General features: G+C 33.8%; 4 protein-coding genes across 4 annotated transcripts in view; 2 read left to right on the top strand and 2 right to left on the bottom strand.

The window, feature by feature from the left end:
- Window positions 1-513: 513 nt before the first annotated feature.
- LOC140059010 (small ribosomal subunit protein mS25-like) lies at window positions 514-10,025 on the bottom strand. The gene is made up of 4 exons (XM_072104820.1): window positions 9,795-10,025; window positions 2,157-2,263; window positions 1,918-2,005; window positions 514-1,541 (listed from the first exon to the last, which is right to left on the bottom strand). Exons 1-4 carry the CDS (start codon window positions 9,926-9,928, stop codon window positions 1,280-1,282), a joined length of 591 nt encoding a protein of 196 aa, XP_071960921.1. The 5' UTR covers window positions 9,929-10,025; the 3' UTR covers window positions 514-1,279.
- Window positions 10,026-10,149: 124 nt separating this feature from the next.
- Window positions 10,150-20,009, top strand: LOC140059030 (armadillo repeat-containing protein 10-like). The gene is made up of 5 exons (XM_072104844.1): window positions 10,150-10,407; window positions 16,763-16,947; window positions 18,382-18,519; window positions 18,877-19,134; window positions 19,388-20,009. The coding sequence occupies exons 1-5, from the start codon at window positions 10,236-10,238 to the stop codon at window positions 19,838-19,840; spliced, it is 1,206 nt and encodes a 401-aa protein (XP_071960945.1). The 5' UTR covers window positions 10,150-10,235; the 3' UTR covers window positions 19,841-20,009.
- Window positions 20,010-21,621: 1,612 nt separating this feature from the next.
- On the top strand, window positions 21,622-22,608 carry LOC140058149 (uncharacterized). The gene has a single exon (XM_072103705.1). The coding sequence runs from the start codon at window positions 21,622-21,624 to the stop codon at window positions 22,606-22,608; it is 987 nt and encodes a 328-aa protein (XP_071959806.1).
- A 1,309-nt stretch (window positions 22,609-23,917) lies between these two features.
- The window catches only part of LOC140059582 (F-box and leucine-rich repeat protein 13-like), a 61,495-nt gene continuing 57,842 nt past the window's right edge, over window positions 23,918-27,570 (bottom strand). Inside the window, exons 17-19 of the mRNA XM_072105542.1 lie at window positions 26,556-26,774; window positions 26,194-26,357; window positions 23,918-25,468 (exon numbers count right to left, since the gene is read on the bottom strand). Coding sequence (XP_071961643.1) covers window positions 25,150-25,468; window positions 26,194-26,357; window positions 26,556-26,774 — 702 coding nt within the window. The 3' untranslated portion in view covers window positions 23,918-25,149. The remainder of the gene's footprint in view (window positions 25,469-26,193; window positions 26,358-26,555; window positions 26,775-27,570) is intronic.

Here is a 27,570-nt window from a genome sequence, read left to right on the forward strand (position 1 = left end):
ATTAGCCATTCATGTCTAAAGCTCTGTCTACACTATTTTGACAAAAAAGTGTGATGTGCCCAAATATGGTAGTGATATACCTAAATATGGAAGTGATATGACATCATCATGTCCATATGTTTGAAAGTGCAGACAGAGCTTTATATTTGAAACAACATGTATATGGATATGTATATTGTCATTCATCCAGGTAGTATTAAGTTTATAAAATAAGATACCAAATGCCAAAATTCCATTGTTCGGCCTGATGATACGACAATGTTCCAGATTTTATCATGTTGTTGGAAAATAATCTGTATCATACCAGGTCATACTGTAGGACAGATAATATTTTAGTTAAGGAAAATTGGACAAATGCTATTCTTTTGTATTTTTATAAATGAATATTTTGATAGACAGTTGACCCATGTAAGGGCAGATTACTTTTATGTATTAATATATTTTTAGTTATATTGAAAGCAGTGTAAACAGCTATTTACATAATGAGCAAAAACAAATAAACAAAATCAATACTAGTTTAACAGATTGATTGGTGTTTGTGTATTTTATATCAGTTTTTTTGCAACATTCACAAATTAAATCAATTTCTTTAAATAAATTACACACACGAAGAAAACTATTTTGTGTATTAAATCACAATTGTCTAAATCAATACAATAGAACAAGAGGAAATCATGAGTGTCATCTGGCTCGGAAATTCGTAGAACAATTTTTTTATATACCATTTTAGGACGCTGATTCCAAATATCTATGTTATATGGGCAGTTTAGGGTGGTGTTTTCGAGAAAAGTGAACTTTTGTGACAAATTTTTCCTGTGTCGCACTGTCATTTCTTGTCAAAATAAGAATGGCGTATCGTTATTGGTCATGTGATTGATGTAAACACACGACAATGCGACACAGAATCGAGCAACTGACAGAGTAGGTGAAAATTGGTCACAAAAGATTGCTTTTCTCGAAAACGCTGCCCGTATATTTGAAATCAGCGTCCTAAAATGCCCATCTTTATTTCCTCCTGGTATACAACACTCCACTTACAAAAGGTGAACAGAATGTATTACTTCAAACAAAAGATTTCTTTCAAATCAAGCTTTTGTTCTAAAAAGCATATTATGACATATGTATAAACAGAAGTCATTTGACCAATCAAACGGGACAGCTTGAATGATCCGATTGTGATTGGTTAAATATACATAGTTCAAAATCTGTTCACTTCCTGTTTATGTCGGCACAGATTGTTCCTTATTCGTTCCTTATTCCTCCTTATTCAAATTCTTCATCATACACTTGTTTGCAATGCTGCATCTTGCTCATCATCAACATCAGGAAGGCCTATTTGTATACGTCCTTTGCCAGCCTTTAAACAACAACCAGCCTTCATGTCTCTATATTTACCACGCATCTCTTTTGGAAGAGCAACTTCACCAGGACATGTGACTTGACCATCAACCTGGCAGATACACTTCCTGCCAAAACGTCTACCAAAATGTGCAGGATTTACTAACTGCCTTCGCGCCAACTCTTCAGCAGCTAGTATTAGTCTATGAATTTAAAATAAATGTACAAATAAATAATTTTTTAGTTGAAGGGAGAAATATTCTTTTATTTACTGTCCTAAATGAAAAATTTATTCAATTAATTTGCTTTTGATTATCAGCACAAAAAGGTGTGAGAACCTAGATTGTGCACTCTTCAGGTGGGTTTTGAATTAGAAACTGGCATAACAAGTTCAACAGAGTTATGCTTGACTTGCGGAATTGTAAAAAAACAATAACCATCTGCTGTTTTGTACAGCAATGAGGTGTTGCTGATATCTGTTCCTTCTATGTAGATGTGCATGCTAAGGCTTAGATTTCATGCTATTCTTACATTCTAATGCTAACCATACAAAATCAATAATAAAACAAAATCACTTACTCAGATTTGCCTAATACTTTATTAAGGCGCTCAACAATTTCTGATTGGCTGAAATTGTCAATATCGATTAATACTTCTTCACAACCATCTTAAAAAATCAATAACAAAGTTTTGGATAAATGTTTGCCTAGATTAACTCCATCAATTACATTCATTTTTTTATTATAGTATTGAAAAATTAGATTCATTATTTCATTCCCAAAATTAGTTACTGTTTACCTAACACAAATAAGTCTTACCTAAAAAACATTGTATATATGGAGATGGTGTGAGATTGGTGAGTGTTTGCATCTGAACTTTTGGGTTATTATATTGTAGCTGTTGAAGATTGTAGAACACAAAATCTCTGAAATGAGATAAATATATCTGAAATAAATATCAAATTAACATAGCCTAAACAACCTAGTTTAATATTGAGGATAAGACTCGAAATACTGTAATAAAGCTTTGGCGTAATAACTGGCAATTTTCAGTGTGTATGAAATAAATACTGTACAGTACAGTAACATTGATTCATGAAGTTAAATACAATTCTCACCATGGGAATTACCTCCGAAAAAGAAATTTAAGCGAAACCAATTTTGTGTTTTATATCGCTCACCGATTACTTGTCCTGGCACTATTTGGAGTGGTACATTAACCATTTTACTTAAATGCTTGCTGTCAGGTCAAAGTAGTACCACATTTGAAAAATACCTAATCGAGGCAAATCGTTTAACCTCAATTTATTTTAAACTTATTTAAAATGAAACCTAATTAGTGCACGATTTTCATTGTGGTATAAAATGTTTATACATACAAAGATATATAAAAAAATATAAATTTAAGAATTTTCAAAATATTTACAATACAATTTGCTAGAGGAAAATAAAATCTTGTATTAAAAAAAAACCATATAAAATGCCGAGGAAGATCATGGAAGCAGCAAACATTAGACAGTTCAAGATACAAATTATGTACAGAATTGGACTATTTTTAAAGTGATTTGTTTTGATTTTTGGTTGTTTAATAATTTGTAATAATAAATGGGACTTAATTTATACAGTATACCGCATTATGCAGAGTGGCCTTTTCAAATAGAGCACTTCTGCGGTAAGAGGCACTCGGACAGTCTTTCCAGGCACTGGGTCAAGGCATTGTCATACAAGGTATATTTGTTTCCTAAAAATATATCTACAAATTTGTTTCTGTACTTGTTTAATTTCTGCACTCTAATGCACCAGGGTGCCACCGCAAAGGAGGGACATACTCAACAATCTACTTATGTTTGATGTCAACATGATCCACAGAAGGTTGTATTGTAGTCTGAGGAGCTTAATCTGAAAGTGCAGTAACTAACTCAGTGGTGCAAGACTCAGTTTTTGGGACCACCACAGTACCGTATGCTTTTTAATAATAATATTCGTTTTTTTCGTATTTATAGCACAAGGATCATAAGAACCTGGCAAGCATCCAAATCTTGGAAAGATGAAATACAGTACAAAGAGGCAATGGGAAGTATATGGAAATTGTTTAATAAATACTACGTATATTTTATTTTTTTTAAATTTTATTTTTAAAACCAGAAATAACAGCAGAAACAAATCCGCCACTTACAGCTTGGTTTAAAAAGACAAATACAACAACTCAGAAAAACTTAAATTACGACGAAACAGATGAAGATTGGAATTAAAAATGTTGATATGGGGATGGGCCTGGACTAAACTTTTATAAATTACGGGCAGGGACACGAATACCAAAAATAGAATGAAGACATTTAAAAAGAAATAATATGAAATCCCAGTGGGATTCAATCATCCTACTTGGATGAATAAAAATCCCAGTATAACAAAAAAAAATCAAAAAAAAAAAACTCCATCCCACTACTTTATCAAATTCTGTTGAGGTGTTGAGTCCACTCACATTGGACAAAATCTCAGTTCTATTTAATAGCTCACTTTTTTTAAATTCTACAAAATAACCACCATGGTAGGGGCAGACAGATTCCCCGAAAATCTCCCCACCCCCGAATAAATCATGCACACAAAACAGCACTATATAACCCTTGCACACACCAACCTATGTATGGCACAAAGACACCCTAGCCGGGAAACCTCCCCATCCCCAAAAATACTCCCACCCACACACAAAAAAATCTGGTACGGGACTAGATTCACTTGACGTGACATCACCAAGCTGCTTTTAAATGTAAACTCTACCATCATCGACATTGAGACGCGAACATTCCCACATATTTTTATAGATCAATAAAATCCACACCGAGTGCCACCCACTCAATCATCAGGTTTATTTATTGGTTTGTGTTATTAGTCCCACACTTTGTTTTGAAACATCATAAATGATAAGATAAGGGCCGTCGATTTGAACTCAGCCATGCCGTTCCGTACTCGGAGAAGGAGAAAACCCTTTATTCCCAGCATGACGGCCGTGGCTTCTTTGATCATTATGGTGAGTAGTTAATGTCATCTCATTCTATTTAAAACATCCATTTGTTTTATTACGTTGTTGAGTTAATTCTTTTATATTTCAAATTTTTCGTTTACTACAAGTTTTAAATAATTGTTGAGTTGTTTTATACTGTAATGTTGAGGGTGCTGATGAGTGCAATATGCACGCCTGCATAGACAATGCATGCATGTTTCGTTTTCTGCAGGAGATCTGATCAATAGCCACCTCCTTAACCGAGGATCGAAAAAGCCATATATCATCGATGCCATATTAACTACATTAAACAAAATAACTGGCTCAAATATACTTGAAATAAATATAGACTAAAGGCATGTGTTTGGACTTTTTTTCTAATGTATTTTTCGGAATGTTGAATTTAATTAAACACATGTAATTATAAATGATGATGATGATGATGGCTGTCCTGGGATATACAACCGTTTCCTGGGATATACAACAGTTTCGCATCACACCGTTATATCTTCGATTTCTCACCAAAATTTTCCTTGTTCAAACTCACAAATATATATTATGTATCTATATCTACGATTGATGTCAGCTGTTTTACACTTGTGTATTGATATATGTGGAGCGAAGACGTTACGGTTACTATATAAATCTGTGTGGGGAAGAAAGCTAAAATGTCCGGCCCACTAAAAGGTAATTACTAATAAAAGGGACAACCACATTTATAAAGATATTCCAAAAAAATAAAGCAGGAGTACGGAATAGACTCCAAAGCAAGTAAACTCAAAGCTGAAGAGCCTGCGAAAGCAGTACAACATTGCAAAAGACAATAACTCGGGGAAGGAACGAATTACTTTGAATTACGATGTTTTGGCCCGGATATTGGGAGATCGGGCCATAGCTGTGCTCTCACAACATCTCTATCACTAGGGCTAGGCTTTTGAAAGTGAGGCATAAAACTTTGTGTATTGCGACTTTTAATTATCGACCAAATACATGAATGGCAATTTGGGTAAAAAGGATGAATTTTAACACGACCACCCAAGAAGTATTGTCAATGTTAGCAGAAACGGGGTACTAAAAAATACCATATTTTATACTGTAGTTTGAGCAGTTGCAGCAGAAACAGGCCCTATTTGAGGAAAAGGTGCTGTATTGAAAGGCCTTTTTTATTGCATATACAGTATTCCAACTGTTCCGCTTTCAGCGGGATTGTCCCGCTTTTTGATGCTCTGTCCCGCTGTCCCGCCCAACCCTTGAATTGTCCCGCTTTCAAAATATTTTATGATGAAAAAAAAATTCAATATTATTTTGAAAACTACAGTAGAACCTCCATTTTACGTACGGTACGGGACCGAAAGGCGTACGTAAAACAAAGGATTCGTAAAATCAAGGTTGACCTTAAATTGACCCCAAATACTTAGAGATCGTAGCTAAAGGCTACCCTGTTTGTCTACTTTACTGAACAGAATGCAGGTTGTCACTAGCTCTAGGCCTTGCCTAGCTAGACTATTCAGGCCAGGCTAGCAGGCCTAGCAAGATGTGAGGCCTAACTAGAAAAGTACAGTACTGTATATACACGTGTACTTTTTGTCGGGGAATATAATATACAGTAAAAAGCGTTCGCGTTCACTTCGTAGCTAGCTCCAGCGCCTAGAAAACCGTGACGTTTCATTGACCGTGAGAGTACGTCAGAATGATATTATGCACTTTATATGCATTCATTATTGCCAGCGATCTAACTTACTACTAAACAATAGCTAGGTACGCACTTGTCTGGCGGTATCCCTTTGTACGAATCGTTCAACGTTGGGTCGAGACGCGTGATATCATGTTCCATCCAGGGACCAAAATGTGTACTGTAGTTATTTTCCAGGCGAAGTTTACCGACGGATACGTCGTGTACTGCGTCGACGTACGCTACACTACAGCAAAAACGAATTATGTTAATTGTTCGTATGTTCACCAATTTTTTAATTTACAAGTAACCTTCTGTACCGTGGGGCACCTAAAATAAATTTTTCATCCATTACTAAACAAAAAAACATGCCATTTTCGCTTAGCCAACATCTTATTATAGCTACCGTATAGTTATTACATTTTCAATATCCTGTATGTCATGAATTTCTCACCACTCGGAAGTCCAGATGGTATGCATGCATACGCCTGGGAGGAATAACTTATTTACCCGACTGAAAAAGGTCTACGCTTGCGTTTTTTAAGCCTCTAGGCCTGATGTTTCCAAAGTATAAAATGCAATTTTTTGAAGACCTGCAGCTCTAGTTTTAAACATTTTCTTAGCTCAGCCCCAACAATAAAGCTGGTCATATTTTGAAGAACAAGAAGTACATTTTCCGGGACCTAACATCTCTATTTTTCAAACATTTCTTAGCTCAGTCACAACCATGATAGGGACTTATATATTTTTTTTCATTTTTTGAAGTATAATAAGTCCAATTTCCGGGACCTCCAACTCTATTTTTCTAAATTTTCTTTGAACTTTTATTTTTTAAATTGAAAAATATTGATTGAAACAGTCATCGCGCATCTTTTTTTGAACACAGTATTTTATTTATACATTATAAAAAATGGAAAAAATGGCTACCCTAAATCTGATTAAAAAGACCTCAAATGACGCTAGAACGCGTTGCTTCCGGGGGCTTCGCCCCCTGGACCCCCACCGGGGGCCCTTGGCGGCCCCCTGGCCCCAGCCTAGTGATGCTCGCTTCGCTCGCATAGCCCCCTCGTCGGGGAATGTAGCCCCCGCGTCGGGAAGATCCTGGCGCCACCCCTGACGGCACCGGTAGGCCTATAAAAACAAGTTATCACTATCGAAAAATGTATTACATTTTATAAATCATAAATCTTACATCAATGTTTCGCCAAAATCCACATAGTAAAGACACCAGGCCTAGTTAACTAGGCCTAAAGTTGGTCCGGAACCGTTTTACGACTAGGCCTAGGCTAGCCTAGTACTACTAGCCTAGCTAGTAAACTGATGATAATATTCATACCATTTCTAAACAAGTTTGTGAAACACCAAAACAATTAGGGTAATACATACAATAATAAAATTAAAGACTTCATATTGAAAATTCATCCATTATTTTTTATTAAGATAACAAACAAACATGCCAATCCACATAAACTTTTGTAATGCTTCGGCGGCATAGCTAGCGCGCGACCGATACACAATGCGCCAAACCATCGCTGTACGCGCTACTGTGCTGCGCGGTGTATGTTATTTCGACAGGTACCATTTTGACAATCGTTCGTAACCAAATTAGTTTCTTTCAAAAAGTAAAATATTCACGGTCCAGACCGAATATAGTGTCCATATTTATAGTATATACCAATAATTAACCTATCTACCGGATTTCGTAAAAAAACGCAAAAAACGAAGATCTTCGTGTTTGGCAGTCAAGCGTTGTGTTTCCAAAAACGAAGATCTTCGTGTTTGGCAGTCAAAGTGTTAAGTAACAGCAAATAAGTCAGTGTGTCGCAGTTTGTAATTAAATGTTCACATTGCACGTGTGTCCCCGTCCCCTTGGGCCGGGCCTTGGGCCTTTTAAGAAAAAAAAATCCATTTGTTTCGTGGGAAAGTGTCCCCTGAATATATTATAGAAGGTGTCCCAAAGAAGAGCTACTGTCACCATGGATACTCTTTAGAAATCTAGAAATAGAAGTACATTTAATACATTATTTTGTATCACAAACGCGTGGTGGAAAGAACACATTTAATTTATTTAGTATGGTGAACAATTATAAATTCAATTCATTTTTGTGGACCCGGTCGTCTTTCCTTTATTTATATATTAATGGGCCTGATCGTCCACACAGTTGAGCCCGATCGTCTGTCAACAATCATCTAAACAATAGGTACGCGATTGTCTGGCGGTGTACTTTGTACGAATTGTTCGTGGCCTAGCTCGCAGTAGTGCGATATTCGCGTCAATATCATGTTACATCCAGGGACCAAAAATCATATTTATTTTTCAGGTGAAAATCAGCAAACACGTATCACTCGACGCGTACGCTCATACAGGGTAGGTATGAGTTATTCACGAACGATCGAGTTTACAAATTTTTCAATTAATTTACGAATAACCTTTTGTACTGTGTCTGTGGTAGCGACTAGCAAAACCGCTAGAGGGCAGCAGACATCTTTAGGGAATAGACAAGTGTGACCCTTAACCTGTTAAAAAGGGGTCAACTTGCGCATGAATTTACGAACTCTGATTGGCTATTCAGAAAAAACGAATGACTGTACGATCTTTTCCGGAAAATTCCGATGAAAAATTTGAAATTCCTTTGCCCACATGTCTTCGCGATGACATTTTATTTTGGGCTCGAAATGTTAGTAAAATCAGAAAAAATCGAAAACATGCCTAATATTTTGGGATTTTGCTTATATATTTTAGATATATTTATATTTTAACAGTGTACGCCTTTGGTTTTACATAAATATCACCTATATTGGATCACAAAAGGTTTTTAATCACCTGATGCTAGGTGAGTAAGCAATTCTAGGCCGCGAAGTGCCTGATGACGTCATCACACAGCCTGGCTGAGGTGGGGGTATTCCTCCGGGACATTCGCGCAGTCCGGGGAGAGGGTAAACATAAAATAAGTACTTTCTATCTTATTTTTGTGATTTTGACACAATTTCCAAACAAAATGTGGTATTATGCAAATATATATTTGTCACCATCAACTTTCTAATTAAAAATATGTTCATAAAATGTATTTATATGTGTTTTAGTAGTATTTTCACCCAGTGACTATTTGTGTACAAGGTCACAAACGCGGGGTGGGGATTCCTATGTAAACAAAGGATAGTGATGGTGCCAAATTTTTACACCTTATTTTATTCATAACTTTCGAAATACTCAATCAATTTTGTTGATTTAAAGTTTAAAATGCTTACGATTATATACTCTTTCAAACTGAACACTATTCAAATGCAGAAAGATAAATTGAAAAATATATGCCAGTCCCTATCTGTGGGGCATATTTGGAGGATTTTTAGAGATTTAGGTATTGGGCACATGTCTGGCTGGGATGGGAGTTTTCAGTCGGGTGGGGAACGAACGTGACCCCCCGTCCCCTTTACTTAAAAAAAATAATCAATATGTCCCGCTTTTGAAAGCCCATGGGTTGGAATGTCTGTTATTGCATAGAGATATTATAGTGAATCTCTATGGTTATTGTGATAAAAGTAATTTAACAACGGTGGCTAAAAAAATCATCATGTGAACATGTTACATAAATGGATTAATGGCCCAAAATTGTATGATGTTGGTGTGAGAAAAAGTTCAGGTGAGAAATCGAAGATAAAACAGTGTGGTGCGAAACTGCAGTAGCGCCAATTATATTTAGGTCCCTGGCCGGCTGGGGAGCAAAATAAACGTAGGAGTCAATGGGTTTAAAAAGGCCCGAATCGTCTCGTCTGTCCGACTTACCTAGCTCCTTGACATTTTTCTCCAAACGTGTTATACGTAATTGTAAATACCCGAACACGTTCCTTGAAATGTACTTTACCCTCTTTGAGGTATCGTAATGTTCTACGCAAAGGGAATTTACCTATCATAGGCATGTTATTGTTACAGCGATTTCTTTCTTTTTAAAGAAAGACAACTTGACCAAACCAAAGTTGTGCACACACCATCCACACTGATTTCACATGTTTTTCATTATAATGACCTTTAACACAGACAACAGCAGCAATACAGATATTATCAATATTTCTGGGAAAAAAATAATAATAAATAAATAACATTTTCTAAAAAATTAAAGTTATTTAGGATTATATTTTAAAATAAATTTTTATAAATCAAAGTACAATTAGGATCTTAATGAACAATAGCCTTTTTTTAAACAAAACAATTTGTTAAAAAAGAAAGATGTCTGCGCCCTATCGGCTTTTTAGCGGAAGGCTCAACGTTACGATAATTTCAATATTTGCAGCTTCTGCTTCAATATGTGCTGTATTTAAGCTGTTTGGGTTATTTAATAATCTAAAAAAAAATAACCCTAAAAAATCTATCAAGAATAGAACTGACATAAAAGAAAATGGTGAGTAGAAATTTGACTGGCTTAGCCTAGCCTATAGTTTAGCTTGGCCTAGCCAACTCTATAGTATAAATAGCTAGGCTATATGAGGCCGGTAGCGAAGCCAATGAATCCGGCCGCCATTCACCCTGTGGCTGCCTTGTCAATTTGGCGCGATGTTTATGCACTCCAGCAAATAAATTTGGCTTCCTGTGTAAATGAGCAGTTTGTATAAAGAAGGCTACGTTTTTTATATTATTATTGGTTTTTTTTATTATTATTTTTGAACAGGGTATTTAATTTTTAAGTACAGCTGCAGCAGTAAAAATATAAATGTTATCTCCTTAATAAATATTAGGCTAGCACCCTAGATAGAGGCTATAGGGACTGTCACACCAAAATCAGTCCGGGCCAAAATCGGTCCGGCGGACCAGTTTTGGCTGCCAAAATCAGTCCGGGGGACCATTTATGGCTGCCAAAACCTGTCCGGCCGGACCAATTTTGGCCGCCAAAACTGGTCCGGTCTGGATAAAATCGGTCCGGGCAGTAGGACTGTTTTTGGCCGCCAAATATGGTCCGGTCTTACAAATATATGGTGCGCAAAATGATTCATAACGCATATATCATTTTAAAAAAGGCCATGATTTGTCATTATATTGAAAACTATGGGGTTTTATTTGTTATTTTAATATTATAAATTAAGCCTGTTTTTTTTATTATCATTATTAGTAGTAACTCATCAATGAAATAAGTACTAATTGTTAGGCTTTTTGTATACAATATGTATCTCTGCCTGTTTTTAATCCATTTTGTTCTTTTTTAACATCTTCGTTTCCCCATGATGTTAAAAACAATTTAATTTATCATTTATTTATGGTTAATCAATCAATATATCAATTCAATACAATTATTATAAAAACAATTATCCAATATTGATTAGGCTGAGGAAGGCAAAAGGCCTCAATGATAAATAAAATCTAGCTGGCAATATCAGCGTCTCATACCCGTTCATGTGAGTGTGTGACAGGTCCAAATATGAGTGAACACCTAAGTCATGTTTTTAGATAAAATACATTTATTTATAGTATTTATCCGACAAGATAACTTACTAATATATATCATGGGATATTTTTCTAGCCATAAACAACTTAAAACAGCATCATAGGCCTAGTAATTCAATTAAAATCGACAGAAGAAAAGCCCGGACCGATTTTGGCAGTGGCGGACTGCTTTTGGCCACAATTTTAGAGCCAAAACTGGTCTGGCCGGACCGATTTTGGCCCCGGACCATATTTATCGTGACAGGACCACACAAAAATAATTATTATGTTTTAAATGTAATTATATATTAGAGTATGTTTGTAGAAACATTTTAGTCTTTAAATGATGTGAATTGGTCAAGACACGACAAGTATTTGCGGAGATATGAAGGATTACGGTTATGTCGGCCACATACCACATCGGCCCCCAACACAATAAAAGTAATATGTATGGAACGCTATGAAAGCATTATTGTCCATGCAAAGGTGTTTGTTAAATTTACCATCCGTTTTATGTTTCAGACTAGTACAAAAAGGAAAGTCTTTTTATTTTTTTATTTCAGTTTTACTTTTCAAATTATTTAACTATTTACAATGTTTTTAAATTAATAAACTTAAAGCCCCCTTCCCTACGTTTTTTAGATCTAATTTAAGATCACAAACTATATTTAATGTAAAAATAATACTATATGGTCCTATTGCGATAACTTTTTTCGTCTTTAAACGGTTAAAAATGAGAAAAATAAGTCGATTCTAATAATTATAGCGGCCCGCTATAAATCCCAAAATGCATTGCGCGCGGATTGATATTGTTATTTTTCACCTGTAATTCGCCCACTTTTCGATCGATCGTGAGTCCAAAACAAATGGAAGACTCCAAACTTTTCAGCGAATATACCGGGTTTTCTCCAATTTGTATCAACGGAGTCTGGCAAAAATAGAAAGATAATTAATGCAGCAACTATACAACGTCAGGCTAGGTATATAGCTAGCGTACGATGTTCGTACGTTACCGATGTTTACCAGCTAGGCCTACAAAACTAAACCTAGCTAGGCTAGGCCTAAGACCGTCCACGAGAGGTCGATCGCTGCGAGCTACTTAGGTAGTGCATTGTTTCTCACTTTTTATCATAATTTACCATAAAACGTACATTTAAGACAAGGAATGACATGGTTTAATGTTTTTAAAGTGATATATACTGTATATGTATTATTTTCCAAAAAACGTCCAAATTTGCAGGGAAGATGTATTGTCCCCCAAAATCATGAAAAATAAAGATTTTTAAAATCGGACTTTGAATAGGCCATTTTGCAGTTTTAATGAAGTTGTTGACTTCCATAAGAAAAAAAACGGGGGAAAAAAATTATTTCACCTATAAAAAGACAAAATAAACAGTTAAATTACTCAAAAACTCATTGTCTTCCAGACAATTTGACCATTTTTTGCTTTAAATTACATTTTTCTCAGGTAAATACATTTTTTTCAGACCCAATTTTTTGTGAGAGTGAATAACTATTATGTGACATTAAAATAACATATTCAACAAAAAAATAAAAAAAAACATTTTTTTAGAGGGACAATATAGTAAAACAGTTTACTATTTTTAAATTACCAGTTTATAATTTGTTTTACTTAACAGATTTAAAAATATGTACTCACTTATTTATGTTAACATTATTTTACAAATTTTAACTGCATTTACATTGTTATTTTGCAGAATTTAAAGAAATGTTTACATTTTCCAAATTAGCATTGAGTATCCTATTACTAATTGGTGACCATCCAATGTAATTTGATACAGGGTCTAAATTGTGTAGTAGTATAGCAAAATATTAAAGTACAGTAATACAATAACAATGATGCATTTACAGTAAATCAATTTTGTAGGCAATTTGTAATGAATGGATGCGTCTCATAGGTCAATCTATTTCAGGTCAAAGGTCAAATAATTTAGTTGTATACTTTATGTATATTCCGCGCACATGCATCCAGCTCCATACAAAATAGCGCGACCACAATAAAAAAAAACGTGACTGACTTCGCAAAGCGACCGATAATAAAAGTATAGCTATAGCAGCACGCCATACAAAATGAATGAAGTTAATTTTATTGCGACCAAAATCAGACGTGATCGATTTCAAATACAAACGATATCATCTTATAAAAGTAAAAATAAAAATATATAAAACCTGGTAGTTATTCTACTGTTAGCATAAAATAAAGTTACAGGTAGCAAGAAATTAATTTCTACACATCAATTCATTGCAATTTTTGTGTAATTTGATTTATGCTATTGATTTATGTGCATCGATTGACGTAATTTCATTCGCCAGATTCCTTGGTCAAACTTTCATGGATCACTGATTTTGACTAAAACTGCGCACAATCGCAGAGTAAACGCTGACCCATGACCTTTAGCTATTTGCATTTGCTAATTTCAATTTTCCTTTTTTTTTAAATTTGAATAAAAATACTAAAACATTGCAAAGTATTTTAAATATTAATTATAAAACCAAAAAACCCTTACTTATAATATCCTACATTTATTAATAAATATGAAAGTATTGTAATATTGTTTAGATATCTTAAAGCTCAGTACATAAATCAAAAACAGAAATCACAACGGAAAAACATGGATTTCTCTTAAAATGGCCAAATACAAAAAATGTTTTAAAATTCTGCTATAAAAGCCAGGCAGATTTTTTTTTCTATAGTTACAGTAGGTAGTTTTAAAATAATGTAATACCATATAGTGACTATATACTGTACAAAAATGAAAACATTTGAAAAAAAGTTGGTGAGTATGCGGTAGATAATATTTGCTATAGCACGAAAATAAAAACATAAGAAATGTACTGAAGAGTCTAATTAAGAAACAATTTACAATTTTAACTCATATCAGTGCTTTGTTGTGCAATCATGTTGCTAATTTTAAGAAATATTACGATAATTCTTTTTGTTCATAGAAGTACTGTATAACTTATGTAATTCAGGAAAGGTACTGTACAGTTTATAATGCTTTGAGAAATTGTCAGGTCATGTCCATTCTCATGCAAATGCCCATATGTTTATATTAAAAATAAAAAGAGTCCAATTTTGGGAGCAACCACACAACAGGTCCTTATACTATACCTGGGTTACTTCCAAATATAAGAATCTTATTCGTAAACGTCAAATTGCTTTTAAGGAAGGAAATCTTTCTGAGTTCCGCTCACTGAGAAACAAAGTTAACCGGATGTCAAAATCCCTACGTAAATCTTTTTACCAAAAAAATGTAGCTAAGCTCTTGAATTCGGATTCCCGATCCTGGTGGAAGCACACCAAAAGGTTTCTCAATCTAGGATGCAAAGATAATCATTCGCTTGTAGGCATGTCAAATTTGCTGTGTAACGGCGATAATACCTCGCTTTCCAATAAAATTAATCAATTTTTTACATCATTGACCTCGGAATTTAACCCCCTCCCTCCTCCTGATCCACTATTAGATATTGATGAAACCCCTAGTCACCTTATCATAGAGCTGGAAACTGTCAGGATTAAACTTAATCAAATTAAATGTAATAAAGCCCCTGGTCCAGATGACCTTCCCCCCTGGGTGTTTAAAGAGGGTGCTGAGATTCTTAGTGGTCCTTTATGTGCTATTGCTAACTCAAGTGTTAGAAACGGATGGGTTCCCCAAGAATGGAAACAAGCCAATATTGTCCCAATCCCAAAAGTGCTTCCTCCAAAGTTGGTCGAAAGTGATCTCCGTCCTATTGCTTTAACACCTATAATGGCAAAGGTAATTGAGAGCCTAGTGGGCGAAATGATCTGGTACCAAGTTAAGGATAAGATAAATCTAAACCAATTTGGTTGTTGTAAAGGTGTGTCTACGGTTGACGCCTTAATTGAATTCCTCAATGTTTGTTTCCTTGCCACTGATGCGGGCGAAGAGGTTAGAGTTTTATTATTGGATTTTAAAAAGGCCTACGATTTGATTGACCACAAAATTCTCTTAAACAAACTCATTGCACTGGGGGTTGATGGTCACCTGATCCGATGGGTTAATGCCTTCCTGTATAACCGACAACAACGTGTTAAAATTGGTGGTAGTCTTTCTGAATGGCTATCGCCAAACGGAGGCATACCGCAGGGGTCGTGGATTGGCCCTATTATGTTTATTATTTTTATTAATGACCTTTTAAATGGTAAACCATGTGTTACATTTATGGATGATACTACTGTATTCGAAAGGGTGTCTAAACTGTCCAATAGTAACTTACAAAATATAGCTAATGCAGCCCTTGCATGGACTCGCCTTAACCATATGACCCTCAATGCTAAAAAAACATGTGAATTAATTGTGAGTTGTAAGAAAAATAAGTCGATATTTAATCCGCTAATTATTAATAATTGTAGTGTTAACCAGGTTTGCCGTACTAAGCTCCTAGGAATAATTTTATGTGACAATTTATCATGGCAACCCCATATTGATTCTTTGATGGCTAAATCAAACTCACGGTTATACTTTCTTAAACAATTGCGACAGTCTGGCCTAGACGCACAAGCCTTATGCTATTTCTATTGTTGTGTTATCAGGCCTGTTCTAGAATACGCCGTCCCCGTTTGGGGAATGTGCTTAACTAAATTGCAGTCTGACCAACTGGGAAGTATCCAACGTAGGGCGCTTAGAATCACGTTCCCAAAGCTCAGTTACCTTACAACAAAGCAATGGATCAATGTAATGTGCCTGTGCTATGTGAACGTCGAACTAGACTGTGCAAGGATTACTATCAGAAACTTAAAGACCCTTCCCATAGACTACATCACCTTCTGCCTAAAGCGCCTAAATCTAGATACAATTTAAGACAAGTTAAAGAATTTTGCATTCCAAAAGTAAAAACGGAACGATCAAAAAATTTCATTGTAAACTTTGGTCTCTTTCACAAGTGGTAGGCATAATTATCCCTGCACAGTCGTTTCTCCCCCTGTCTTCTGTTTTGTCTGTTCTTCGATGTTTTGTGTTTTTTGATTGTTATTGTTGATGGATATATTTTCATTTAAGTATAAAATAAGTATATATTTTTGTATAATTCAACCCAAAAGTTGCAATAAAAGTATTTTATCAGTTTATCATACCAAAAGTGTCTGATTTTTCCATTTTAATTTACAGTAGTTGGCAGGAAAAAAACTTATTGGTCCTCTCAAACAATGGTTTTGGTCACTATTTAGAGAGACTCGGTCTTAAATTGGTGAGAACAGCATCCAGGGGTCTTTAATTGTACAATTTACAAAAAAATTTGTATGAACTGGACAATTAAATACTGTAGAAGTAAAATAATTAAGTATATCTTTTCAGGAATATCAAATGAATCCAAGAAGGCAAAAGCAAGCCAGGAAATTACATTACCGGCTGTGAATGGTGTCCTAGATAGGCAACAGATTTTAACTCTAATTGAATTTCTGAAGACAAATTCAGATGAAGATGTACTGCAAAAAGTTGTGACAACAATAGCAAATGCCTGTGCTTTTAAGCATAATCAGGTACGGTACACTGTTTTTTGTTTGTTTTCTTTTTGTATCTTGGCTGTGTGAATTTGATTACCATGGCATTGCTGTACATACTCAACAGCGAATAAAGATTTCACCACAAAATGAAGTAGTGAGGCGTGATGTGTCACAGGTGAACCCGTAGTGAGGCGTGATGTGTCACAGGTGAACCCGTAGTGAGGCGTGATGTGTCACAGGTGAACCCCAATAAACAAGGCAACTTCTAAATATCATTGATTACAGAAAGGGATGCAGACAGAAAATCGAACAAAAAAATCAGATCTTTGCTCTCTACCTAAATATAGAGTGCAACATTTGTTGGTCACATGGCATTAAATAAATGTTAAACAATTTGGTAACAACATGATCGGCAGCCTGTAAATCATGCTCGGAATTGTTGGACGAGCGAGTCCACCGTCGACCAGAGTAGGTCTTGAAAAATTGCTGACAGTGACTACAGTACATTCAAATTATGTTTTTCATTCAGTTGACACATTTCTTTTAGTTGTTAACTAATGTTCTAAAAACATTTGCTACCCAGTTGTGTTTCAAGTAAAATAAATTTATAAATAAATAGACTTACATTATCATCAAAGATCTTAACAAGATAGCAAACTTCATCAAGTGTATTCTATAATGACACACCTTAAAGAAAATAAGTTTACTCTAGTTGAATGTTTGCATGCTATCATTCATATGAACTCTGTAATAAGATCGTTGATCCATGCTTACTAATTATAGTGTGCCATACAATCAATAACAAATTTAATTTGAGGTAAATCTTCAAAATTTCCGTCTCCTTCAATAATAAAAATAAGAATTTACCTCAAAGGCAATGAACAATATGTCCACAAAATGTGGAACTTGTTTAAAATAATACTTGGACACTCGTTTTACAAGATGGCCAAGTACTTGAATCTGTACTGTTGGTTGACAGCAATTCGATACAAATATATAAATCGATATAAAAAATACATAAACTGACTATAAAATGACAGAAATGTGTAAATGTACATGTATACAGTGTAACAACAAAATACATCGTTAAAAAAGTTAAAATCGTAAAGGTTACAAATTCAATTCTACAGAAACTTGAGTTAAAAAAATGAATAGAATTTGGCAAAACGACATCAAGTTGTATGATGCACAAAGACCTATTTATTAGATTATAACAACAATGGATGTGTCATGTTGTTGATCATGTTGATGATTTTATGAATTTGGAGTGAAACACATTTTTTTATTGATTTAGTTAAGGACAGTGGTGTGATGTATTTGATACATTGGGAAATATTTCTGTTCCAAAATAACAGTACATTTAAAACATTAATAAATTTGTCTGGTAGAAAATAACCATTTTCAGTCCACTAATGTTTCCTAAAAAAATAATAACATACGCTGATGCAAAAAGTTTATTTTCTAATATAGGATTTACTTAGAGAGTTAAATGGACTTGAACTGATTGTAAACTTTCTACAATCTTCATTCTCATTGCCACTACGCATATCTGCTTCTCTTGCCATCTCTAATCTTTCAGTCAATTCTGAGAATAACATGATTTTGCAGGTAAGATTGGTTGATTGTGTTTGTATGAATGGAACAAACTAAACATACATTTTACTGCACGTACAGTATGTATTGGTTGATTGATTTGTTCACAGACAAAATTATGAATTAATTATAATGAATGGTTCTAACCAAAGGCCAGATTACAAAAGAGAGTGCCCCGCCCTCTGCTCAGTATCTAAATTCTAAGCTTAGCCTATATCCATGGAGGAATATTTCCTATGGCCTATCTGACATGACTTTAACATCCAATTCAAAATGGAATCTGGAATTTTAAATAATTAATTGAAAGACTAAACAAGATTATTATGGTATTATAATATCTTTCTTATCTTATTTTTAATTAATTTGTTGTAGGAATGCATTCCAGATTTATGCACTTTAATGGTGTCACAGGATGAGAAAGCTGAATCTTGTCATTTCGCCTCACTTCAGGCTCTTACCAATCTATCTTTAATCAACCCTTGCAGTGTGTATTTCCATCAATCCATCCAGTATTTATTTGATATGTTAAGCCTTGATGACCTGAAAAGTAGAGTGAATCTACAGACACTAAAGGTTCTTGTGAACCTTTCATGCGATGATGCTATGGTTGAGTCTCTGCTAAAAGCTGAGGTTAGAAAATTAATCATTACTAGTAGTTGTTTTGGATTGTATAAATCTACAGGTAGTTACAGCAAAGATTGTATAGTGCCGCAAGATATATAACTGCGTTCAGTTCAGGTCATAATGCCATAATCTTTTTCTGTGTGCTATATTCTAACATACACGTGGCATTTGTCGTGCGAATAACTAACTCGTCAAAGTGACGAGTTCAAATTTAGTAAACATTGGTTTTATAAATGCTGATATTATTTTATTTTGATAGCCACCAGCTGCACTGCTTAATTATCTTCAACCTCCTGTAGAGGATGATCATGCACTGCGTGTTCTGACTTTGTTTGCTAATGTAACTAAAGATGTGCAAATCAAAGAGAGAGTAGAAGAATGGAAATGTTCAAGGAAGAACAAACAGCAGCCATCAACATATGTCGAGGAAGAAAGTAATAGCAATCAAGTTGATAATCAAGTCCGTAGTCTGCGACACAAACCTTTGTCAATGATACAAGAAGAGGAGGAAGTTGAAGTCGTTGATCAAAGTACATTGGTGAAGCCAGCTGTCTCATTGCAGAGTTTAGATTTGATTCCAGATAACACATTGTACGACATGGTTCATGGCAACTCATCACTGAGTCTAAGATGTTATGTTATGATGCTGAAATTGTATGATCATGAAGACATACAACAACAAGCCAATATATTGTGGGATAATTTGTATTGAAATTGTTTGGATGTCAGGTTTTACTTTTGAACTGAATCTTTTTTAAATCTGGCTTGGGTTTTTTTTACCATGCGCTTCCTTGGTTGAGCTAACAAAAAGTTTTTTTTGTACCATATTTTACTCCAGTTCAACCAACTTCTTCACATATTTTGACTAAAAAAATGAATACAGTACTTTCTTGTACCAATTTTATTTTATTATAATAATTATTGAATTTATTTTAATAATTATTTATAATTATTATTTTAATTTGAATTTTACAAGTAAGTTTTTGTGGTTAAAAGTTTCATTTAATAAGTTCTGATCATAATGAATGTTTGTCCAACAAGTAGTTGTCTTGTTTTGTAAAACAATGTATTCTATTGTAAATATATATGAAAATTTGAAAGATTTGTCAATAACAAATGATTGGCTGTAGAACATTTTGTTCCTGTAATGTAATATGTCCATCTCTTTATGTTTTGTTTTGCATGTTAAATAAGAGATTTGCATGAAATATATCTGGTTTGATGGATGGATGATAATCATTATATATTTTATGCATGATAATTATAAAGATTACTACTGTACAGTAACAGTAATGTTCAGTGTAAAAATTTACCAAGAAAATTTGTTTAGCGAAAGATTGGCATGAAATATTGTGAACAGATTTGTGAGTGACTATACAATATTTTTTGTACATTTTAAAATTGACAAACAGTTTGTACAGTACATTTCATTTTTCATTGTAGTAGATGTACATGCTCTTTAAGGATAACAAAAAATCCTATTTTCAAACATTGCTAAAAAAAAAGCTGTTGTTTAAATTTTAAAAATGTAGCAGGTTCACATTATTAATTTTCATTAAAAATAATAATTTTCTCAATTTGTTTATATATCTTACAAAGTTTGAGAACAAATTAAATATTTTAATTTATTGTTTGTGGTGGGAAAAAATAGTATTTACCATATTTTATTAATGTTTAGTTATTTTTCTTTTGCATCAAATGCAAATGAAATTAATGTAATAAAAGTGCAATATTATGTGTAAACAGTACAATTCAATGTTTGCCTATGAATGTAAATATTAAACAATATATAAAATAATAATAATTTTTCTTTATTATTGTATTAGCAAAATGTATAATACAATACATATTGGCACTAGGCAAAAATGGAAACGGGAAAGTTGTGCATACACCTGGTTCGATCATCCCCATGCTCTTTGCGACACTGATGGTGTCGCAAAGAAGACATGGACATATGTGATCACTGGCTGAGGAAATATGTCACTGCCACTAGAGAATATAACAATTACTATTTTTTGTCAGACCACAGAATCCTCATCAGTGAAATGAAGACACCAGCTAAACAAATATAGAGAATCTAATATTTGTAGATCATGTGCATGGATTGTTTCTGAAGGTTTGGAGAACTAAAACAGTACCAAGTCATTGGGGACTCTGTCTAAATTAACAACTATCTGGAAGAAAAAGAGCAGTAAACTTGATCCATCAAAATATAGAGGGATATCAAAGATACTTATAATCATCATTCACGCTTCTCCACCTTTTATGAAAGTTAACTTCTACGCACACAATTTGGATTCAGGTACAACAGAGGTTGTAACGATGCTGTACGTCATGTCATCAAGCAAATTGCTTGTCGATCAAACCTCAAACTCTACACATGCTGTATCGATTTGACAGCTGCTTTTGACCATGTTAACCACAAACTTTACTTTCTAAGCATTAGTAACAACTTCCATCCGAACCAGCTTCCATCCGAACCAGCCTACTACTATGATAGACATAATACAGTCAAAGGCATACTTTTCTGATGACGGGAGTGTATATGGTGTAATCTGCTTTACAATATTTATCAACGATCTGCCTCAATTAGTTAAGTCACCTCTTTTTTTGTTTGCTGATGATTCAAAGACATACAAAGCTGTTGATTCAGACATAGATGCTCTTGATTTTCAGGCGGACATTGATAAGATGTATAAATGGTCAGTAAAGTGGCAGTTGCCCTTTAATATTAATAAATGTAAGGTTATGCATCTCGGTAAAAAATCCTTGAACACAACATACTTTATGGGAACAGGTTCAGATAGAATTCAGTTAGGAGTTGTAACTCAGATGAGAGATCTTGGTGTTTTAGTTGATAATAAATTGAATTTTCATGATCATATCGTTGAAGTTGTTAAAAAGGCTAACTCTAGACTTGGTTTAATTAAGAGAACCTTTGAATATTTAGACAGTCATTTAGTGTCTATCCTTTATAAATCAATGGTTAGACCGATTTTAGAATATTCTAGTACGGCTTGTCTTCCTCAGTTTGTTGGTGATTCTATTCTCTTAGAAAAAGTTCAGCAAAGAGCCACAAAACTTGCTGTGGAAATTAAAACTCAACCATATAGTGACCGAATGAAATTTATGAAACTGCCATCATTAGCATTTCGAAGAAAGAGGTCTTGCTGCTTACAGATTTTTAGAATGATACAAAAGTATGATAATGTTAATCCGGGTGTCTTTTTTGAATTAGCACCATCTACTGTAACTAGAGGCCACAATTTTAAAATTAAAAAAGTTCATAGTAAATCGAAACACAGACAGAAATTCTTTTCAATATCTGCAGTAAATGATTGGAATAGTTTGCCATATCATATAGTAAATGCATCCTCTATAAATAATTTTAAAACCCATCTTGAAACACACTGGAAAACCCACAACCTAAAGTTTGAGCCATATAACCAAGATGTTCAAAGAGGGACTCACAAACCTTAACAGGTTTATAGTCTAAAGGTCAAGGTAAATCAAGGTAAGGTAAATGATCCTAATGATCAATTTGAAACACGTCTGTCTGGTTATATATATATATTACGTTATTAGAGTGTTCAAACAACACTGTAAAGATGCAAGTTTGTAATCACTATCAAGTTCCTATTAAAGCTACAAATCATGCTCAAAGATCTAAAGCACCGGCAAGTGGCATCTATGACAACTTCGAAAGTGGATATGCTGATGACTTGGCTGTAAGCTCCTGGTCACAAAATGAAGAACTTCAAATCAAGGCAACATCTTGAATGAAGTTTGTCTCAATGGAATTTGTTCTCAATATGTTCTCAAACAGAAAGCATTATATGGAACCAGAAAGAGAAGGCTGAAGAATACCCAGAATACATCATAAAAATAGACAATGTACATATTAGTAACGTAAAACAGATACTGTACCTTGGTGTATGGACTACCATCAACTAAGAAGTAAAATACAGAACCAATTCAGCTGTGTGCTTTTGCAGAAAAAAAAAAGAGCACTGCTTACAAATAGAAAGATCCACCCATCCATTAATGGTCTGTTTAGGAGTACTTACCTATGGTTGCCATGCTTGGAGCTACTTAGCACAACATGCAATACCTATCTAAGAAGACTGCTAGTAAATGGCTTTCAGACAAAGATATAGATGGAAATTATACTGATTGGCGCTATGTAATTAGTAATGACAATCTTTACAAAATCAGTGGCCGTCAATCACTTGTAGATTACCAAATGACGATCCTACAAAAATACTGACTTTCTACACAACACCGAATAAACGACTGTGATATAAACCAAATAAAAAACAGTAGTCAGCAGCCCAGTCAAGTGTATTTATCGTTCACATTCATTATACACACCATGTACTTGCATCTAATACAACCGTTTTACTCATACCGTTCTTGTTAAAATTATATATAGGACCAACAACCTGTAGACTAATATGCAAATTATCTCGGTATGCAATTGCAAGTATTTACAAGTACAGTAAAACGACGAGGTCCGAAGATACCATCATTTTTTAAAAGAACCATCTCAAAAAGAAGCCCTCTTTGAGTTGCAAAAGTAATCTAAAAAAAAAAACCATATCGAAATCAAGCCTAGTGGGCTTCTTTTCGATATAAAGAGTAAGGAATAGAAATGTATATGATCGTGTTTATCATATTAAATATCAAAATATTAATGACTGTAAGGTAATTTACAAAATAATAATCTCCGCATGTGTATAAGCCCAGTTACTCATCGGGACTATAATTGGTCTATTTAATGATCGGTCCAATACACGGAGAAAAGTTTATGGTGTCATTTTGAAAAAATATACAAAGCAAATGTATATATATTCACTTTGATGTCAGGATGGGATGATTCAAAATAATAATCATGCTCTGTTAATTACCATCCTGATGCAAAAGCTCCCTACTATCATTAAAAACCAATATGGCCATCATTATTTTCTATCAGGAAACCATGGTCTAGTAAAATTTTAAAAAGGCAATAGAATGGTTCCTCAAAACTATTTAATCCATTGTGCTTGCCCAAGGATTCACAATTTGCCAAGAACTTTGGAACTACATAACCTTTAACTGTGAAAACAAATACAAAGAAACGATAAAGTACAGCAGCACAAATTCAAATTTAATTATTTCTTTTCTTAGAAATAAACGATAGACAATTTGGTGGGCTGGGAAGATTTATAGAGCACACAAAAATTCTTTAAATATTTACATTACCTAATAATTTGTACATAAACATCACGTTATAAAAGAGACATCTATCAATTTTCAAACTCTAAATAAAGTATTGCATAAATGTTAGTGAACCACTTATTATGTTAATGTAATTATCGCTGACATTGCCAGTGAAGTGAATTTTCTTTAAATCAGGAATTCACACACAATTTACAGTAAAAATCAATTTTGCTGTAATGTATATTAATTGACATTTGGAATATACAAGTTGACAACGCAAGTACACTGCTAGCCTGTGGCTTAAAGCAATGCACATCAACGCATAATATTAATTGGAACGACTGATGACTGTATTAAATTCTTGAATTGAAAGAATAATTGAGAATGTTACACTGTATAATTAGTGCACTACCTTGGGTAGAAAATGAACACTTTCTAATTTTCCTGTAACTATGTAGAAAATGTGACACTTTACATCAAAATTGAAGATTAATGTTCAGGTATTTATCAATATTTCCTAGAACAACTGGTTGAATAAACTTACAAATTTTCCTTGAATGTAGAAATATAATTCTTGATTAAAAATTAAATACACTCAGACAGATGAAGTTTTAACTAGGATATACTATTCAGTCCATATTCAATTCTTATGTTAGAGATAAAAAAAAAGTCACCAAAACAAAACAAATCTTCTACATCTTTCCATTAACTGGTTGGTAAATACTCTGGAAATGACTATTATATAATATATTTTATCATTATATAGTTCTTGTACTAAATCGACACCAGAAGCACCTCACTGTCAATTCTACCTTTCATTAGTTAAGCATGAGTAGCTTGTAATGAAGTCGCTGTTGTATGTGGGACCATCAAAGGCAAAGCCAGCGAGACATCTGTTTCAAGTTCAAGTCTACTACTTGGTGCTCTTGAAATTGGAGTTTCTCGCATGTCAAGAGTAAAAACACCATCACCTTGATCCTCTACTGCTTTGGTCTTGTTGGGTTTAGGTTCACGATCAGGTGACTTCTGCTCAAAGTTCAGGGTTTCTAGGTAGTCAAAACCAGGTCCGAAATTTACAGGAATGGGATCATCACTCCAGCTTACATACTGTATTTTTGACGACAATTTCTGATACATAGTTCTGAAATATTAATAAAAGTATTACCATATAAATTTCATTTGCAAAACATTAAACATGCTATCATTGAAGGTCACTGCCACTAAACTATTGATTACTGATATGGATTTTTTGCCATCCATTAAATGTTTTTAATGTTTTAAACAGATTATTTTTTTTAATATCCTGTTTTTATATTACTATTTAACAAAACAATTATTATTTCTTGGTAGCAGAAAAAGGCCTGAACAGCCATTTTTGAGTTTCCGATAAAAGAATCACTGGATGCAATCGTACAAACTATTTTCTATGCAAAATACTGTATATTCACAAAGATGCATTGTTCCCCAAAATATTAAAAAAATCAATTAAACATTTTTAATAAGCCACTTTCATAGTTTTATTCAATTTATAGTTGTTATTATTATAAAACCCCAAAATAATGATTTTACTTATAACATTACAAAATAAACTGTTGTTGGTTGATTATTTTTATATTTAAATTTTTTCCAAATATTATGTGACCTTAAAATGGCATATTCTACAAAAGATTGTTTAAAAATTATTTTTGCATGGCGATAAAAAATATTATAGAATATTGTGTATTATGCTCTTCTATTCTTTTTATTTGAACTAAGTTTATTTTGTAAGGAAAATATCAATATCAATCAATCAATCAATCAAATCAATATTGAGAAAGTCTCTGTTTGAAAGAAACACAAGCATTTTAATTCTTTGTGAAATCTTACTTTGAAACTCCTCGGCAGTAGAGCATTGTCAGGATTTTTAACCTCTTGCATCCCTTTCGCAAAAACTTCAAAGCCCGGTCGGTGATTGTGAAACAACCAGAAATGTCAAGGTCCATGAGGTAATGACATACGCCAGATAAGTATTGAAGACTGAGATCATTTAACTATAAAAAAAAAGCAAATTATTATGCTATTGATCGCTCATTAAAACAGAGTACAGTGGTAGAGCCCGGTTTCAATTTGTGTGGTCTTATAAATATATGTGTGGTGGCTGGTACCACTCTGGGATGGATCCTGGATTTTTAAATGTTTAAACTTTGCATGGATTCTCGAAAAAAAAAAAAAACACCGAGAAGACAAACCTGAATACAGCCTGCAAGGTTAAGGACACGTAAATGACGACAACAGAAAGCTAAATTCTTGATAGCATTATTTGTAAGTTGTGTGCAATGTGAAACATCTAGTCTGTCAAGTTCGCGGCACTGTTGCGCAAACTTTTGTATACCAAGATCCGTGATTTGGAAACACTCAGCTAAGGTAACATCTCTTAACTGCACATTATTCCCCAGAGCTGCTAAACCCTGCAAGCACAAATGACACAATGTAATTAAAACAATTTAAACATGTACCAATTATTTATTATGCAATATTAATAAACAAATTGTTTTATTTGTGTATTAAAACCTTATCCACAAAGCAATTGTAAGCTTGACACAAACCATATATAAAGAAAATATTCATTCATTCTGTTATTTAAAATTCCATACCAATAACAAATGCACAATCTATAAAGGCTTTATTATTATGTACTACACAGAAAGCATTGCATACACCCAATATGCACATCAACATCTTACAAATAATATATAGATACAAACAACGAAAAGTATGGATAGATAAAATCAGATAATTCTATACATTATTTTTCAAATATTCAATAAAAAACTCTTGACGCTTAAGTGAGGGCATGTGGCGCAGCATGTCATGAAATCAAGGTTCGAACCCAACTCTCGCCGCATTGCTTGTATCCTTAAGCTCTCCACCCACGTGTATAAATGGGAACCCTGTTAGATCAAGACACAACCTTGCACTGATTACTAGCTGCATTATAGGAGTATATTTCTATACGTGTTTGATCCAAAAAAATGACTGGGGTAATAATGTTCAGTGCTTACATTAGGCTCTTTATAAATCCAGGATATTTTTATATCAATATTGATCAGGTATAAAACCATTAAAATATGCATTACAATTAGATTACATCCGGCTCTCAATTGGCATATTTGATATGCAACTTTGTAGAGTATACTTTTGAATTTATATGGTAAATTGTAAAATGATTGCGCTCAACAATCTCAATGCTCAAAATACTCCCCA

The sequence above is a fragment of the Antedon mediterranea genome, chromosome 9 (assembly GCF_964355755.1).
Source record: "Antedon mediterranea chromosome 9, ecAntMedi1.1, whole genome shotgun sequence".
In the NCBI taxonomy this organism is placed as follows: Eukaryota; Metazoa; Echinodermata; class Crinoidea; order Comatulida; family Antedonidae; genus Antedon; species Antedon mediterranea.

Coding starts and splice junctions, on each gene's coding strand:
- LOC140059030 (XM_072104844.1), top strand. CDS start 10,236: ATGTCTGCGCCCTATCGGCTTTTTAGCGGAAGGCTCAACGTTACGATA. Junction 10,408..16,762: donor AACTGACATAAAAGAAAATG/GTGAGTAGAAAT, acceptor ATATCTTTTCAG/GAATATCAAATGAATCCAAG. Junction 18,520..18,876: donor AGAATAACATGATTTTGCAG/GTAAGATTGGTT, acceptor AATTTGTTGTAG/GAATGCATTCCAGATTTATG.
- LOC140059010 (XM_072104820.1), bottom strand. CDS start 9,928: ATGCCTATGATAGGTAAATTCCCTTTGCGTAGAACATTACGATACCTC. Junction 2,264..9,794: donor GAAAAATGTCAAGGAGCTAG/GTAAGTCGGACA, acceptor ATCTCATTTCAG/AGATTTTGTGTTCTACAATC. Junction 1,542..1,917: donor AAAGTATTAGGCAAATCTGA/GTAAGTGATTTT, acceptor TTAAATTCATAG/ACTAATACTAGCTGCTGAAG.
- LOC140058149 (XM_072103705.1), top strand. CDS start 21,622: ATGATAGACATAATACAGTCAAAGGCATACTTTTCTGATGACGGGAGT.